The sequence below is a fragment of the Phymastichus coffea genome, unplaced genomic scaffold, assembly GCF_024137745.1.
Source record: "Phymastichus coffea isolate CEN01 unplaced genomic scaffold, Cenicafe_Pcof_1.1 PCOF00065, whole genome shotgun sequence".
Taxonomy (NCBI): Eukaryota; Metazoa; Arthropoda; class Insecta; order Hymenoptera; family Eulophidae; genus Phymastichus; species Phymastichus coffea.
This window is the reverse complement of record NW_026706876.1, coordinates 1,451,695-1,470,943: the sequence shown is the minus strand read 5'-3', so window position 1 is coordinate 1,470,943 and position 19,249 is coordinate 1,451,695. Positions and strand designations below refer to the sequence as shown.

Genomic DNA, 19,249 nt, shown 5'->3' with positions numbered 1-19,249 from the left:
CTACATCTACATTCATAAACTACTATTTAGCGAAATAAATAGAGTAGCCATTGAATTTTCATGCTTCCGCGTTTCGTGGAAATACCGTATGCCTAACGTTAATTTTCTCAAACTTTGATTTTCGAAATAATGTTACTATTATTCTGAAAAGAGGTAGCTTCCATAAAAAGAAACTGTTCTATTAATCTACTAATTGATAATGCTTCACTTTATTTTAGTCTGCATTAATATATTTTATACTTTATTAGAATCACGTCGTACTATGAATTATATATATCATATCAACAGTGCATATTTTACAACCAATTATGAGTTATTTATATTAATGAAACAACATATTTGATTGTTTGAAGCCGATGCGGGTTAATAAATTAACATCATCCGTTAACGAAGCCACTCGTCAAATGAATTTTAAACTGAGATTGTTATTTAAAAGTTATTTTTAAAGACTATGCCGACAATAAATAATTGACTGCATTGGCAATAAAATGTTAATAACTTTCATAAATGGATTCTCTAACAAACGAAAAGCACGCACACGACTTGGATGTCTGTTGCCAAATGAAAACAAACGCGTATCCTCGATTGACCACGTCTTTCAATATCTAATGATTAAACGGGCTTAATATGTGTAATTCGCCACATAGGCCGTCTAACGGCAATAGCCAGTCCCTCCTCAACTTACCCACCATCACCTCTCCGCTGACCTTTTAACGACTTAATTAACCATCTCGTGCGTACGATGCTCTCTCCCAAAGGATTAGGCAAACATCTCGTTTCATTGTTTCCAGCTTTCCGGCAATAATGGTCCGACGGTGTCATTTCCACGCTTACATTTCATTTTTATGAGTGAGCGTAATGAGTAATGATGAACTAAGCTTAAACACTGCGAAACAAAATAAAATTATACGTTTTGGCTGCTCAATGTCAGACGATCTTTTCCATACCTAAGGATTACTTTTTTCTATTCACGTTTAAAAAGCCCGCGATAGTATAAATTATACTTTTCATATGCGAAAACTAGTGTTCTTTTCTCTATTCTCGTGGTTCCTTCGTGGGAATGAAAATGAATATGTTACTTAAAAATGTGATACAAGCCCTCGACACATATAATAGAATTACATGACTTTTTAGTACGACATGCACGATGGGAAGGCAGCAGCAGTGTCTTCGCACCGCGAGTGCAGCAGCGGTTGAGAAAGAGAGAGAGAGAGAGAGAGAGAGAGAGAGAGAGAGAGAGAGTGAGAGAGAGAGATCGACAAGACAATGACAAACGCCTCCACGGAAATACTTTTTCCGCGTTACACGCGCGGCAAAGGTGCGATATGGAAAGCTATAGAGCTACAACGCTGCACAGATGTACTACGAGCGAAGGTTATTGCAGTAGCGCCAGCAGCTGAGCTAATGTGACATGGATGTACAACGATGACTTATGGGTTATATGAGGCGGAGCGAGGGAGAACTTTCAATTGCCCCTGCCGGTAAGTATAACGTTCTCGAGAATATATCTATATATATCCCCCCCCTTCTCTCTCTCTCTCTCCTCTCTTTCTCTGACTTCTTACCATTCCTTATTTATCTTTTTATCTTAGCTACATGCATATACACGCTCAGCACGCTCTTATTTTGCATCTTCGCTTTGGACTCCCTCGCTATCGTCCGCCTTTCCCTTGTTCATTCTCTCTTTCTCGGCATACCGATTTATTTATAGCTCCAAGAGCCTCCTCGTGATTGGGTGCAGATAAACAGCGTACGTCTGGATACAATGCACTTGAAAAACAGGAAGTCACAAATAAATACGTGAGCAGCAACAAATTGATTAATTGATTCGCGCTGGCTTATTTTCAAAGATACTACGTGTCTTCGAAGTATGCGTTTGTCTGAGTAGTCATTACGGTTGGTCTCTCTTGACAAATTAGCCTCGTCAATCTCTTTGCCCCAAGATCAATCCGTGCACCACGAATGCTTTCTGGAAACCGTGGGCTAGCCGATGACTTTCCAAATGCAATGTAAACACCATCACGTGTTAACTCCAGTAACGTATAATAACATAAATAAATACGTAATTATACTGAGTAAGTAGGCATACGCTGGCGTTCATGCCGCAAGTAAGGCTATATCTCGCAAGTACGAGCTTTTTTTAAGCCATCGTACGGGTCTTATCTTTCGGTCCGATCGCGTGTGTCATCGAACCGTGCGTTCGTTCACATGCATTTTAATATTAGGAGATTGGTAATAAATGCGAATGACAATTAATATTTCACGCTCACGTGGCTCGTTGACGTGTTTTTTTTGTCCTCTCTCTCTCTCTCTCTCTTTCTCGCTCGCTTGCTTGCTCGTTTACTTGCTCATTGAATTTTGTCGCAATATCGATTGATGTCGAATGGTAATAATGAAAAACGTAAAATTTGATCTTTAACTAAATGTAAAATAATGAACATTTTCTTAAGTTTAAAATCAGTATTCAAGATAAATTTCGCAATATATAATATTCTATTTACGTTATTTGATGTTAATAAAGATATAACAGAATAAGAAACATATTTATTCGTCTAATTTATATTATATACTATATATATATATATATATATATATATATATATATCATTGATTATCATGATTTATATCATTGATTAATTAACTATCTTTGAATGGTGCTTCAGCTTTGAGATCAACTAATTCGTTACCCTGGATGCCTACAATAGCAGGATTCCATAAGAACTTCATTTCAATATTTTTTTCTTTAGCTTGCGTTATCTTACATCTAAGATTTCAAAAAGATAACGTAATTGCCTATCTCTTTGTCAATAATCCTCTCTACAGTAGTTGTTAATGCATTATATTCCATTATAAAAATAGAAGCTGAGTTCAAAATTCTAAGCTCAAAACAAAGATTTCTACATTTACTCCGAATAAAACAAAACCAACATATAATTTATAATTTTCTATCCTAACTTCTGTTAGTGAGATGGAAATACTGTATAAGAGATTTCAATTAAGTTATTAAGATATTTAATGTGTTTATCAGGCTTAATCAAAGAATCTTGAGGCAATCAGATTTTATGGAACAAATGAACTATACGTGAAGTTGTAATATTATGGGTAAATGTAAGATTATTAGTAAATTAAAGTTAATCTTCTGCGTTACATAGTGAAGTTTTGATTAGAATAACGAATATATTGTTATATATTCGAAATATTGTTTCTGTACACCATAGCAATTGTAATAGCCGCATTTCTACTTTTTATAACCCGTGGATATGTTTACTATCTCACGGAGACATAATAAATCCACCACATTCTAAATTAGATTTAATCAAAGCTAATTACAACAGAAGTAAAGATCTAAGAATCAGTGCTTTACCAGATTAAGCGTAGGAAACTCAGAATTTTCAATCTAAATATTCAACGGTTGACAACTTTTTTTGTGTGTGAATCCCTGTTAAAACGCCGATCCAGAATCATACTTAGAAACTTCTTCAGATGGTGCAATGATTAAATCATTAATTTTAAGCACAATATTTTTATCAAGACGCTTAATGGAATTGTTAAAGATCATGAGAATGCATTTTTTTTGATTCATTTTCTAATCTTCTGGACTCTCAAGAAAGCCGATAATTTCAAGAAATCTCTTTTTAATGTTTTCGGTTTTTTAATATGGTTAATTTTGTTGTTATTATAAATCATAATTTCCCCCACTAATTCTTAAAATTTTATCATTAGGTAACATTACTTTTTCATAATGTAGATTATCAACAATAATATTTCTATTCGGGTAGTTCACTTTACTACCCCACAAAGGATGATGAGTATTTTAGTCATCCCTTATAAGAACGAAATTAGCATCATAATTAAAATTTGTATCTAAGAAAATTTACACTCATTAACACTTAAATTATTTGCTATTCTGTTAATTAATTGAAGTCTATAGCAAACTGTGTAGTTAACATATTGTTTGAGTCAAGTTTCATTACAGCTGAACCTGTTTCTAAAATACTTCCAAAGTAACCAATATCATATCAGTAATATCAAGATTTAGGTTTTTCTAAATTAAATAACCAGGCAACTTCCCTCAGCTAAATAATCTGTCAAACCTAACAACGTTAAATCTTTTTAAGCGAAAATTATCATTATCTGGTAATGATAATCTCACATATCTATTTAATCTTGTAATCTGACAGATTTTAATCTCACTGTCAACAGGAATACCTTTGATCATTCCTTTACGCGTTTTTTTTAAATCAGGGAGATGAAGGTGGATAAACTATTGGATATAAAACACTCATCTAACAAGATTCATTTATCCACTTTTATTTTTAAATATAATAACCTTTTACTTTGCTTTTCCATCTTTTGTGGTTTCTATTAATTGATCTGAAATTCCCATGAACAATTTGCTTTATTTTAAAAATATTAACAGGCTTATCAGTAGAGCCATCCTGTTTTATCCATATGTAATAACAGGAAAGTTCGGCGACCATGCGGCTAAATAGAAGAGTTATCGACTGTCGATAAGTTAGGAAACTAAACACCATCTCACGTAGAAGTATGGCCTTTATTCTGTGTTAGCCGAATTTTTAGAATTATTAGATTCTCTCTACACTAAGGGGATATTCTTGTGACGTTCATGTTTCATATGATTTTGTACCTCCTGGAACATTATATATAGTTAATTCGCCATCTCCCTCCTATACGTATACAGTGATTTAAGAACCCACCATTTCCTTGGCAACCGTATACGGTCGCTCTTTTCGTTGCTTCGGTTGCTTCGGTCGCTATGGCCAGTCGCTTACAAGTACTATATATTTTCAGTTTAGGCGCCCATAAGCAACTTTTTACATTCAGAGCATGCTCAACGTAAAAAGTAGTTGTACAGCATAGGATGCTCCTCCACTGTAATAACTCAATACAATCAAGCTTGGCTCTTTCGACGTAATAGCATCTATTACATCGGACGAGCCTTTCTTCAGTTGTAGAGTAATGCCCTCTACATGAAATTTTTCCATATTACTGAAAAAAATAGTCTCTGCCTTGACAAAAAGTTGTCAAGAGTAGGAAACCATCAAATGTGTTTGTTCCTGCTGTAGTGAAAGTGAAATCTTTAATTATTAGTGATTTATTATTAAATTAAAAATGGATTTAACAAGAATATATGTGTCAAACGAAGAAAATGTTAATACAGCAAGTAGCTCGGATAGTTTCGAAGAAAACAGTAATAACAGTCAAAATACATTTAACGTTAAAATGTTTAAACAAAATTTATGCAATAATTGTAAACTTTTTCACAATTATTGCATAAATTTCAATTATAACTGGGTGAGGGTTAAAAATCAGCTTACAGGCGCCAACCCTGAAAAATTGTTAACGCATTTTGGGTTATAACATGTTGTATTGTGTCTTGGGACTTTTTGAGAAGAGGCAGTGGAGTGTCCGAGGCCAAACACCGGCCAGGGATGATCTACCCCTTCCCCTTCAAAAAGTGCCGAAAAGTAATACAACCTGGCATAGCCCAAGATACGTTAACAATTTTTTAGTATTCGCACTCGTAAGCAGTTTTTGAACCCGCACCCGGTTAAGAGATTATGATTGAAAATTTTTTTGTAATACGAAAAATTTCCGTGCAGAGCCCTCTACATGGAACTTTTCTCTACTAGTCCTTCGACGTAATAAGTGTTATTACGTCGAGGGAGCCAGGCTCCTGGACTATAATGAGTCATTATAGTCCAGGAGCCCCTCCACTGTACCGAACTTTTTACGTTGAGCACGCTCTGCACGTAAAAAGTTGCTTACGGGCGCCTAAATTGAAATAGTTATTTTCAGTTTAGGCGTCCGTCAGTAGCTCTACGTGCTCAACGTAAAAAGTTGTTCAGTACAATGGAGGGACTCTTGGACTAGAACAACTCATTATAGTCCAAGAGCCTGGCTCCCTCACCGTAATAGCACATGTTACGTCGGAAGACTAGTACAGAAAACTCCCTGTAGAGAGCTCTGAATGGAGGTTTTTTGTATTACGAATGATTTTCAATCATAATCTCATAAGGGGGTGAAGGTTAAAAGACTGCTTACGGGCACCAAAACTGAAAAGTTGTTTACGTATTTTAGTCAAGAATGAAAGTAATCTAATCTAAGATTTATATAAATAGTTGGTTCCAAGCATTTTACTGTATAAATTTCTTAGAACATTGTATCATTATTTTCGTTTTATCATTACTTACAAAACTCCATGTATTTCAACATTATAATTGTCATAAATGTCATAATTCCTAAATTTTAAAAACAATTAATATTTAAGCCGATTCGATAGAAATTGTTATTTATAAATGTATCGACTGATCATTTGACTATTTATAGAGTAAATTTACTATTCCATAAGTTATGTAAAGTATCTGAAAGTAAGTTTTAGCATACATGCCGTATTAAGATAGATTTCACTACTTTTAAAAATTTTTAAACTTTTTTATATTACATTGAACTTTGACAATAAGGTAAATATATTGACTTGATGAATTTTTATCATAATGATCAAAAATATGTTCAGCTTTTCTTATCATTTTCTATGTGTTAATCAGTATTAGATATACTTTTGAAGTAAACTCTCCCAATTGTTCCCAAGTTTCAACAACAGATAAGCTTAGATTCATGAAGTTAGAAATTTTACAAAGATAGTAACTCTCTATTGTAGTTGTGTCGACGATCAATATTATTATTCTTAAAGAGAAAAAAATAAAAACATCCATCAGCAGTTTCATTCGCTTTGCAGCATCTTTAATTTTTTGATTTAATATATAATATACCGATTATGTATGTCATATATTCTGAATAAAGTTAGAAAATTTATCAGCCAATTCTTATATCAATCAATCAATCAATCTGTTTTCACACATTTGAACATTATAATCTGTGTTGAATTAAACTTTTCCACTAAGTTTGTTATAGCTAATCAACTATAGGATTATTGTGCCTAATACATTAATTTATATAATATTTATTCTACTTAGTTAAGCTAAAAACATTATTAAAAATAATACTTTATAATTATTCAATAATAAATTTATGTTGTAAATTATATTTTTCTATGATTTTGTAAGTGACCAGCCATAGCGACCGAACCGACCGAAGCGACGGAAAGAACGACATACGGCAACGACCGCTGTTTGTTTACCAGGGTTTTAACTCTTTTTTTTAATGTTTAAAAGCCATTTTAAATATAATAAACCGATGCATATATTTTTTATGATGACTATCTCCGTGTTTCGTATGTTCACTTCTATTTATCTAAATTAATTAAGTACATTAATATTGCATATTTATAAACGAAAATTGCATGAAATTGTATATTTTATTTGGTATGAAAAATATATAGAGCTGACATAATTTCCGCTATCTACACCTCTGAAGCCACTGAATACGTATAGGGAAGAATAGATGGTGAATTATATCAATATTCCAGGAGGTACAAAATTATACTGAACAAAGAATATCACCAGAAATATTCTCTTAATGTGGAAAAGCTCTTTGGGTTTTGGGACTTAAATGAATTGTAATCATTCATTTAGATCGCTCTTTCGAGTCTGAGCTTCACTATTCCCATCCATGTTAAACCCTTATTTATCAAGACACAATACTGAGTCCCGATTAGCCATTCTAAACAGAAGTTTACCCGGTAAACCGGTGGCAAAGACAAACGTGTTAATTAATATTCAATAGCTCGTATTTGTTATATTTGATCTTCAGACCAAAATTTATGACGGTTATGTAGACACTATAGACCTAATAAGGCCAATCAATCACTAGAGATTATAGATCGATTATTGCAAATACTCAATGACAAGAAAATACTTATCACATATTCGTAGCTCAAGCCGCGAACACCGGCTTTTAAAAGTATTGTCAGTGGCAGTGTCGGCCTCGGACGGCAACTTCCGAAAAGTTGTTCGAGATTCGAGATATCTCAAAATTATCGACCGGGGTAAGGTGGCCGCTTTTTTACTGCAAAATCTTGGATGACATTACCGATGTTTATTCTATATATTGAAATAAAATAATGTGTTATTCAATGATACTCTGTATTATAAAAGTTGCAGTTTTTAAATTTAATAGATTACTTTTTTCACTAGTACCGATGAAAAGCTGAGGAAAAATTACGAAAAATTTGAAGGTAATTGGTCTCGAACGACACTGAGAAATGACAAGAACGATAAAAACATCAACCTAATGATTTCGCCAGCAGTGAAGCTGTCAATGAAACGATGTTAATCAATAGTTATAGTAGGTATGTAAAGGTGAGCATACTAATCGCTATAATGATGTCAGTGGCTGCGCGCTAAACCGCTACGCGCCGATATTTTTCTCTATCGTAGTATCGATTTATTCAATCGTCTTTTTATGAGATTCGATCAATTCTAATAAGTAGTTTAGCATGAATTCAAAAAGACGAGAACGATAAATCAATGATCGCAAGTGGTGCTGTAGCCGCGTGCCTCGTGAATAGCCCGCGTTGCGTAATTATATCATTTAAATTGAGCAATGCGCTTGCACGTATACATTGGCAAAGAGTATTTCGCTCCAAAAAGGAAGCACCAATCGATGACAGAAACGTCTCTTCGAATGTGTATTTATATTGACTCAAGTGAAAATTTTAATGAGCCGTACGCGTGCTCTTGCGTCTCGATGATCATGGCTTCGAAAAATATGGCTGATTACCTTGTTCATCCCTCTGATTCTTTCTCTCTTTCAAAAATATGTCGTAATGTACATATCTCAGAAATATGCATAACCTTGGTCATAGATAAAACGATGAAATATGTAATTACTTCATCCAAATAGATTCTAATTGAATTTCTCTCGCAAGCTGAATTAAATTTTACGAGTGATGAATTTCAAGGAAAAGCTTTTCTTTGCCAATTTGCCAGGCGATATTAAATATTTTTTATCTTCCGTATGTTGAATAAAAAACCGAGGTGACCATAGAAAACAGCGGCGCGAGTTCTTTTTGCACTTTTTGCTTTTGTTACTTTTTTTGCAAAAAGGCATCGCAGCTACATATCAATGTATGCTTTCAAGCGTATTAATCCGCGATTAAATTATTAATCGTCTAATAAATTTGCCGGGACATCTGATTGACAGTGTACAAATTTTAATGTAGAGGAATTGTCGTTATCGCAGCAAGTGCACAAAAACACACGCGTTCGCTGAAATCCCTGAGCGCAAAACACACGTGAGACTCGTACGATGAATGCAGCCGAGTGCTAGCGCAGTGTGATTTTCATGACCCAAGCAGGTCAGTACGTCAATCTAATTGGATCGCTTAGCAATTCTAAGCCGATGCCAAAACTGTTGAGCCGAGTGATCGTTTTGTGCAGCTCGATGCACGTCTACCATTTTGCCGGCACAGGAAATTGCAAAAGTATTGCGGAAGAGCAGCGAACAGAGGCCAGGGTGTACGCGTCGGCATCGTAAGAGCTGGGCATGGCGCCACGCTAGCGGCATAGTGAGAAAACAACACTGTGCAACCGACAAGTGCGCAGTGTTATCGTTTCGCGTGCATCAGCTGCGTGGTCTCGCGTGAATAATCAAGCTCGATAAGTCGAATGTGCCCGCTCGTGGCTCTACTCTCACCTGCGCTTTCGGGCAAATCCAATGCTTTTCTTATCTCCTATGTAACATTTCTTTCGCCACTGTCGTTCGTGCGATTATAAAGCACATCTGCACCCTGCCAGACAGCGTCATCGCCAATGTTGTAAGATAGCTCGCATTCAATTGAGAACATCAAGAAGGATAAGCACGAGCCGGCTTGTTCAATTTTAATTAATCCACAGCTTAATCCTTCGTCATCTTAGGATTGCAAGATGAAAAGGGAGCACAAGCGAATCCGAAAGTGAGATGGAGACGAAAAAAAAGACGAAAAGCTGACAGTACGAAGTAAGGGCATAAGAAGAGAGAAAGATTGCGAATACACGGCTTACACGTATGCAAAGGCAAACACCTACACTCTGATCGAACGAAGCTGCGTATACGGGTCGCTTGGGTTTCCGATGCATCCGTTATCGGCCGATCTCGAGGGTCGCTCTCTTTTGACAGTGATCGGAGGGAGTGCGCCAGTAAAATAAAACAATGGCGCTTGTCAAACGGCCACCAATCATCTTTCTTTTTAATAATCTGCCGTGTTCCCTCGCTCTCTCTCTCTCTCTCTCTCTCTCTCTCTCTCGCTCGCTCGCTCGCTCGCTTCTCTCGTGCCGTCGCTCTCTCTTTTTTTCGTCGCTCGTGCGCGCCCGGAACACGCCAGTCGATCCCGCAACGAACAAACTAGTTTACTCGCGCCCGGGCTCATAGCCGGATGCTCGAGAGCTTTCATCTCTTGCCGTACGTACGCAAGTGCTGGAAATCAGTGAAATTCGCGCCTCTCGCCGCAGCCTTTTCTTTCCTTTCCGACAACAGTGCTCGCCACGAGGTCGTTGCATTGCAATAGTGAGCATGCTTTTTACTTATCAGCGAGCTACTGCTTAGTGTCAATACCTTCTTTAGTCGTTCGCAGCGGGCTCATCGTTATTGCGAGAGCCGAAACCAAGTAATACGCAGATCTGCTCAATAATTACTTTCTATAACGTACTTAGACGCTGTTATTGTGGTAAACGCTCTGCCTAACACTGAATTGTTTCACGTGTCGAGTATAATCATTTGCCTATTACATCAGATCCAATATCAGAAAAGCGTCTATAACATTCGTCTTTCGTTCACACACTGATTTTACTGCAATTATTTTTACTAGTTTGTTACCGTTAATGCAATTGATAGACTTGCTTCATGGACTTCAATTGGAATTTCGGTGCGAAAAATTAGTTTATCCGCGAATTGCCTTTCGAGTTAAACACTTTAATCAAAGCGACACGATTCATTCGGTATTTACTATCCAACTGAGTACATACGTTTAATCTCACATCATTTACATCTTCTTCTTATCAGTTCCAATCGAATCAATTTCACCATTCTTCTGACGAGGAAAACGAATCGTGCGACCAAATCGCAATCGATTCTATTCACAATCAATAACAATGCCGAGCGGAATATTTGGAATAGTTATTAATATTAATTTTATTCAATCACTACACTGTTAAGGTTGCCCTCCAATCGATCACCACATATACCGGAATATCGAGAAAACAAAGAAAAATTATTGCAAATTCTGCGATCGTTGACTAGACTAGACTGAAGGTAACGTACATTTCTTATTTATTTATTCAATGTTTATAGCCTTCATTCATAATGTCATGCATCATTTTTCATATTTGCACACCTGGACGTTGGTTAATCTTTTTTAAAGTGTATTTTGATCGGTTGTATCTTACAAAAAAAATATATAAATACAGAATAAGTCATTTTCCAGCTGTTACTTTTACAGTAAAACTAAAATCATATAGAAACCAATATAATAGCTTGCAAATGATTTTTAGCAATTTTTTCTAATGTTTCGTTTCGTGCTTCTCAGATTACTTTCATAAAGACTAATCGATATCCAGCTATGAAAATTTATGCACAGTATACTTTTCCAAGTACCATGTTACTTCTTGTCTACTAAATTAACAATAAAAAAAAGTCGAGGTAAATTTTCTGGGGTTTTTTCTAATATAAGTAAAATTGTAATTTTAAAGATATTGATCAGACCATAAATATATGTGTTATTGATATTCGAGATTGAGACATTGATATCTAGCACAAGAAAAACGCAACCGTTGATTGCGTGCATCACATTCATGCGAGATGAATTTTTTTGTTGATTTCTCCTTCAAATGTATCGCGCTCAACTAGTCGCTTGCAACAAAAAAGTTTCACAGGATGTGTTTCGGTTGAAAAAACATTGCATATTTCGCGAAAAGTGATGCATCATTCATCATGACTTATTTATATTATTACGGAGGCATATCAGCAGGTGCTATAAGTAGAGTGCAGGACAATAAATAAGTTCATGAATTTTCAGAAGACTAAAACTACGTCTTTAAGACATTTACTTGACTTTTCGAATAGCTCTCTTTCTTTTATAAATATATATACTGTACTTTACCAAAAATGCACTCAAATATGTCGTCAATAATTTCAATGCAGAAAGTTATCCGAGTAAAAATCGACGTCCATTGACCCTTAAATTGTTATAGTTCAATGGTCATTTGTCGCTCACAGCTCTCCTTTTCGAATCATCCGTATTAAGACTTACGTAACATATAAAATTAAAAAATCAATTCACACGTTATAACTGTACTATATATTATATTTACACATTCAAGCATTCGCTCATAAGCAGCGAAAGAAGAAGGAAGAAAAGATAAAGCAAGTGTGCAAAAGTTCTTTTGGAACAATGATTTACTGGTGCGAGAGAATAAGAGAGGGAAAGAGTGTGAAGTGTATACCGTGATACATTAAAATCGTCATGCCTAAAGAAACTTTTCATGGTGTCCTTGCTTACAAACACACCTATGACCTCGGCGCGCATATATCAGACTTATCCGTCTTTCACCTCTAACAGCAACTGGTGTATGCATCCGGTTATACCGTTGACCAGCCTTTTGGCGTACTATTTCCAAGTTTTTTCGTAAGTTATAGATAACAAGCTCATTGCCGGAATTTTTTTTTTCAGCAAATAATTATAAATTGATTTTTCCAAAGTGATTTTTATTGTGAACTTTAAGTGAGTTTCTCCGTTCTCGCAACGATTTATTTCTGGCTCGATCTTTTGTTATGTTGGAAAGAAAGCTTTGTTTTTGCTTTTATTCATTTTTTTATTTTTCAGTACAAATTGTCTGTTTTTATTATTTGGTGTTTTAAAATCTAAACTTCTTGTACGTAACCAACGAAGAATTTTTGTGTATAATTCTTTATATCATAGGAAGACGACTAATTTCTGTTTTTATAGCATCTGTCGTTGGATGTATTTTCATCTATATCTATCAATAAGTCTTTTCAACTACATGGATTTTTATCAATTTTAATTTATGTTTGGACATATTAGAAAGTAGATTAAAAATAGTCTTCAAGCAGATTCGTGAGCGGGCAAAAAATTTTATAACTATTTTCCAAAAATTATTATTGTAAAATAGGTGGTCCGTATGGAACTCCTATGTGCAAACTACTGTATGCAACTTGATTAAGAATTCATTTTCTGACATGTCATGACTTTTTTTCAATCTCATAAACCTAACTTTTAAAATTCTCATTGTATGGAGAATTCGATGATATGTAACCGGAAATATCACACTTCAAAATAATCCTCCTCTTTTAAGTGTGAAAATATGGTATTATTAGGAAAAAGATATTACTTTTGTATTTTTTGTAATTTTTTGTAGTTATTACTATTAGATGCTTCTATTTTTTTGTTTTCTTGTTGCAATAAAAACATTTTCAAATAAAGTTCATTCTTTGTGTTGTTTTGCTAATAAATGCTAATAAATTGAAGATGAAAGTGAGCTTATACTATTTTAATGCAGTAAAAATTCTAGTAGTAGAGCAGCATTAGCAGTTATTCATAGACCCGCTATAATCTCAGGTTAAAATTGTGCACTCCATAACGATACTTTTATAGATATTTTTGAATCGCGTGGAAAATACTTCGGTTATTAATCAAATTTATGAAATATCTATGCTATAAAATTTAGTTACGAACACGAGTTATCAAATATGAAGAAAATCAGAAATTGACATAGATTAATATATTCCCTTAAAAAAATTCGGTCACAATGTTGTGAAGCATTGAATGACATCACGCAATAGACAGCAGAGTGGCTATGGTTCTTATTTAGCAACAGTTCTCTGTTTAAATAAATGGTTAAAAGGTTAAGCTGTTAATGAGTTCGTCAAAAATTTATTTTGATTCAACAGAAATATTGCTATAGTAAAAATAAAATATATACGAATAATTAGTTAGACTATTTATCTGAAAATTATTAATTGTCTATAAGAAAATCAAAGGTCCACGGTAACAGTAACACTATCGCAAATAATTATCGTTCTTTTAGAAACCATACTGTGCTAATATATTTAGGTAAAATAAAATAAATTTCTTTTCATTTGGTCTGAAATTTGTAATTTTTTATCTGATTTTTATTTTTAACGCTATATACTGCTATATACTTGTACGGTTTTTTGTTGGATGCATGCGGATAAACAAACGCTGCCTCCTATCTATAAAGTGTTCCACCAGAGCAATTGTAGCATTTTGTTTGTTCGAATTTTGTCTTCCCTCTCTGATTCAATATTGGCGCGAAGAGTGGCTGCGGCAGTGATCCAGCCATGTTCGACCGTTTGCGTACACGTTTTATACTGCGTTGCTAAATTACCAGAATGAATTGTGTCTATGTATATACGTAGTATACCTATACGTATATATTTTTCTTGTCACCGCATTCTCGAGGTATCGTCTTGCGGAAGGAGCCACTACCTTTCTTCCTAGCATAGACCTAGCACATTTTACTTTTATTTTTTACAATTTCAATCGCATCCGAGAGCAATGATTTGTGAAGCTCTCACTATAAGTTCGTTTCTCATCGGCGTGTTATACTGTCCTCTCGCTTTTCGTCGTGTCTTGTATCATTTCTCTCTTTACTTTGCCTATCAGTGCTGTTGATGCGCCGTCTGCGTCCATTCAAACATTGCGTAATACTCACAGATTCCTCATTAAATGCAATTTTGAGATATGCAAACATCAGTTCGTTTTCAGCATTTCTTATAGTACACTTTACAATTCTTTCAAAAGAAACTTGCGAAACAAATGCATTTTATTCAACACCATAACGATATTGTTGGATAATACAATGTCATCAGAAGTGTCGATTCATTACTCTCACCCGAAACATTCAGTATTAGTAATGCGACTTTTATTTTTAAGTTGGTGTTCTTTTCTCCATCAATGAAATTATAAGGTGTTCATTTTTCATAAGGAAGGCTATTCTTATCATTTGATATCACTTAACTCTAAAAAAATGCTCATAAACAAAGTGTTGCAGCAGATTCAGATAAAAATAATGTAGACTGCAGAAAATAAAGGCTTAGCTGATCATTTATTAGTGCAATTTAATTGAAATTATTGTAGAAAAAAATTATACAAGGCAGTGGATGTATTTGCTATAAAGAATCGCAATAAAAACGTATAAAGCTTTTCCATCAAAGAATGAATAATCAGTTCACATGGCTCCATTGAATTTGATTGTATTTATTATTTCAGAATGCGTTCAACTACAGCAACCAAGAAAAGCCATCCACGCTTGCTTCCATACAATATGCACGTTCAAAAATACGGCGATACGAAAGGACAACTTGAAAATTTTCATTAAACGGCTAGATATGCATACTGCGATAGTCTATAGTAAATGTATGTGACATAAGGAAAGTAACGATATGGACTTGGAGAATGTGAAAACGCTGACGAGTGTTCCAACCGAAGATTGGCGCGATGAGAGCCTTGCTGTCTGGGAAGTTGGTGTCCTCGGAATCATCCTTGTAGTTACTCTTATGGGCAATGCCCTCGTCTTATTTGCTATCTATCTACGACGCTGCCGTGGAAGAAGACAACGGCTAACTCGTATGCATTTTTTCGTAATGCATCTCAGTACCGCAGATCTCGTCACTGGACTGCTTAATGTTCTGCCACAGCTCGCATGGGATATTACTTTTAGGTAAGTTACTTACTGACAGTTTTTTAAAGTTGATTAATATAGCTAAGAAATATTTGTTTCACTAATGAATGTTAAATATTCCGAAAGAAAATGAAAATTAATTTATTTATTTCAATTTTCAAAAAATAAAGATTTTATACGCTATTTTTGATATTTAACAGGAATTCTATATTTTACATTTGGCTGATTGGAAATCTGATATATAATATCGAATATTATACTTTGTGTGTAAACTACATCAATTATATGATCTACAAAATCATATATAATTTATATATGAATATTAGATCTTTGTTTATTCAGCATAAGGCAAGTGAATATAAAAAGGCTTACAAGTACAACGAAGAACTTTTTATCGGCGATCCTATATATTTTTAAACCATCATACTTGTGTTGGTTTGACGTCAAAACTTATTTCAAGCTATCAATCATTGCATTTAGTATACAGTATGAACTTCATAAATATTTTAGTAAAATTTGTATGCACCAATAAAAATGCGATTGTTTTCCTTGCGAAGTAAGATGTAGAATATATGCGGTTTGCATAAATACCTCATGAACTTGATTACTATTATATGAATATTTTATTTTAATTTCTACTTGAACTTATAAATGTTTTTATAGTTTTATTGATTTTTAGATAACAATTTAAAAAATGATTAAGAAATATTAAAGAATCCAGTTTGTTATTTAAAAATGTATTGTTATTTCCATTTTTCAAAGGTTCAAAGGTGGATCAATACTCTGTAAGCTCATTAAATACGGCCAACCATTGGGTCCCTACCTGAGCTCTTACATTTTAATTGCTACAGCTATTGATAGATATCACGCAATTTGTTACCCATTAAGCTACTGCAGGACGACTTCACGAAGGTCGAGGCTCACTGTATATTGTGCTTGGACATTAGCTCTCCTCTTTTGTCTTCCTCAAGTAAGTCAAAATTTGAATATTTACTGTACTAAAATAACTATACTTAATAAGTGTACCACTATTTCACGTAGACAAGTAGGTTTTAAATATGTCTAAACTTTACAATGTTCACAAGAAATGTGCCATGTTACGTGTAATTTTCCAGCTAATTTGCATAAAAAAATAAGATGCATAAACACACATGTCGCATAACATCAATTTCGTAGACTAATCATCGGCCAGACTTGTCAACATATGCAATGAATACAATTTATATAACTAAGCAATGACAAGTAGTTTACAAATCTAGAAGTTGAAAACATTGGTTATAAATAACTTGTTTCTTTACGACCTACAGTTTTTATCAAACAATGTAAAACTGATGTTGGGTCATATCCCTATTTTCTATAAAAAAAAAGTTTCGCTCATATCGTCTTTTGTTTATGGCTCGGAAAAAAAAGATGTAGCAGAACCTGACATTGGCAGTGTGAGACTATTCCAAGATTTTTATTCAAAATTTCAATATCAGTATAATTGAGATTGTTTAAAAATAAATGAAAACTTGCAGAAGAAGCACTTGATAATGCACGAGAATCGAAGTGTTCGCTGTTTTATAGTCTTTTTCATGAAAATGAATGAAGCATAACTTTGAAGTGATCAAATAATTACCGCAACTGTTTTTCTACAACATGAAAATCTCATAGATTATTAATAAGTAAATCATAGAAGTGAAGTACTTTGTTAATGGAACTATTAATAACCGTTCCTAGAAAAACATATAATCAGTGATGAATGCAATGTTTAATTTGATAATTTCCGAATCCATAGTAAATCCAAGCGTTTGATGAGATTTTTCACGCTTTTCAAGATATTGATTGACTGTACACGAGAAATTGATAACTGTCAATGGAAGCAATTCAATTGTAAAGCTACAATTGTGAGATCGTGCGTTGCGATAACGAATTACGCCATGTAGATCGTACATTTCATTAATTTCCTGATCAAGATAGCAGGCGCTAGCGTGCAAAAATAAATGTAATAGATTTTATCTCTCGCAGGTGTTCATCTTCTCGTTTAAAGAAATCTCCACGGGTGTATGGGACTGCTGGGCAACATTTATCGAACCCTACGGATTGAAGGCATACGTCACTTGGTACGTCCACTTGTTCCTCGCGCGTTCACCTGCGAACAGCGAACATTGATTATTATGTAGTTTTTCTAACTTTATTTTGGATTAACTTGAAATTACAGGTACAGCATAACCGTGTTTCTGTTACCGTTCTGTGTGCTCACCTTCACGTACACAGAAATCTGCTTGAGTATCTGGCGCAACCGCGAGGTTTCCCTATTGGCAGGTATGGAGAGGCACCAGGCATTGTCGAATCAAGCACACAATCAAAACTCATTCATCTCCAAAGCCAAAATCAACACGGTTAAGCAGACTTTAGCAGTGGTTATACTTTACACGGCATCGAGTGTACCTTTCGTCGGCTGTCAATTGTGGGCAAGCTGGGATCCAGCAGCTGAAAATTCCTCTTTTCTCAATGGTAAATACTTCTCTATCTACACTTCTGAACAATGAAGCCGTTGCAAAATTTTGCGTTTACAGCAGTTACTTACTTTGACACTCTTCCGCTCATTTTATTTTTGTCTTTATGCCCTCTTTGTTTCTTCACGATGCTTCGGTTTGTTAAATTCGTGTTCGATATACTCGACGCTAAACTTTAACATAATGCTTCGTTTTTTTTTATTTTTAGTTCATTTTTAGTTATGTTTTATTTTTTCTGTTTCTTCCCCTCCTCTCTTTCCCTCCCTCCTTTCCTCTCTCGCTCTCTTTTGTTCTTTTTCTAATCATTTCGATCAGGCCCGATTTTCACGATCCTATCGTTACTCAGCAGTCTGACAAGTTGCGTGAACCCTTGGATCTACCTAACATTCAGCTACGAGCTGCGCGTCACGCTCACCAAATTCCTACGTAGCTTGATAAAAAGGGATCGTTCGTCGAGCTTTGGTAAATACTAGCGACAATTTCATCATGTTGTAGCTTAATATTCATACTATGTGCGATATTTTTCTGGCATTTTTCTTGCAGAGCGAGTCTCGAGTAACCTCAACTCGAACGAGACGAAATCCTCCAAGCGCTCATCTCTGATTCCGCGAATGTCTCGCTACACGAGCTTTATCATTTATCGTTCTAATACTAATGAGAGAAATGATAAATGATAAATATTTAGTCAATGAGGGGGGAGAGTCTTAAGTCACTTTTAAGTACAATTTTTTTATATCGTGATATTTAATTTATGTTTGATATTTCTTAAGTTATGTATTGTTGGAATAAATATTATTTTTCTAAATAAAAAAATCAAAAAACCGATATTTACGCATATTGAATCATATACCACAAGCATATTTACTACAGTTGTACTCAAAAATATCGTAGTCAGGGTAGGAATATATATGTATATATATATAGCCACAGCATACGACATACTTGCACGCGGTTGATCGTCGTGTATTATATGCAACGTCGATTTCATCAAAGTCCTGGTCGTTATCATATACCTCCTACCTTCCTCTCCCCACCCCCCTCTCTCTCTTCCCATTCGATTCTTAATTCCAGCAGTAAAGCTCATCGAAAAGCTTCGATGGAAAAAGGCACGTTCGCGCGGGCTTTCATGCA

At 34.7% G+C, this 19,249-nt stretch overlaps 1 protein-coding gene across 6 annotated transcripts; it reads left to right on the top strand.

The window, feature by feature from the left end:
• The first annotated feature begins 9,541 nt into the window (after positions 1-9,541).
• On the top strand, positions 9,542-18,937 carry LOC131667364 (cephalotocin receptor 1-like). Of its 6 annotated transcripts, none has more exons than XM_058940733.1 (8): positions 9,905-9,921; positions 11,116-11,211; positions 15,209-15,659; positions 16,383-16,590; positions 17,628-17,722; positions 17,821-18,116; positions 18,434-18,580; positions 18,662-18,937. In XM_058940733.1, the coding sequence occupies exons 3-8, from the start codon at positions 15,382-15,384 to the stop codon at positions 18,790-18,792; spliced, it is 1,155 nt and encodes a 384-aa protein (XP_058796716.1). In that variant the 5' UTR covers positions 9,905-9,921; positions 11,116-11,211; positions 15,209-15,381; the 3' UTR covers positions 18,793-18,937. The 6 variants fall into 6 exon arrangements, with proteins under 6 accessions (XP_058796719.1, XP_058796716.1, XP_058796714.1 ...); XM_058940731.1 differs by lacking the exon at positions 9,905-9,921 and adding an exon at positions 10,328-10,467; XM_058940736.1 differs by lacking the exon at positions 11,116-11,211 and having other exon boundaries at positions 9,542-9,921.
• Positions 18,938-19,249: the final 312 nt, after the last annotated feature.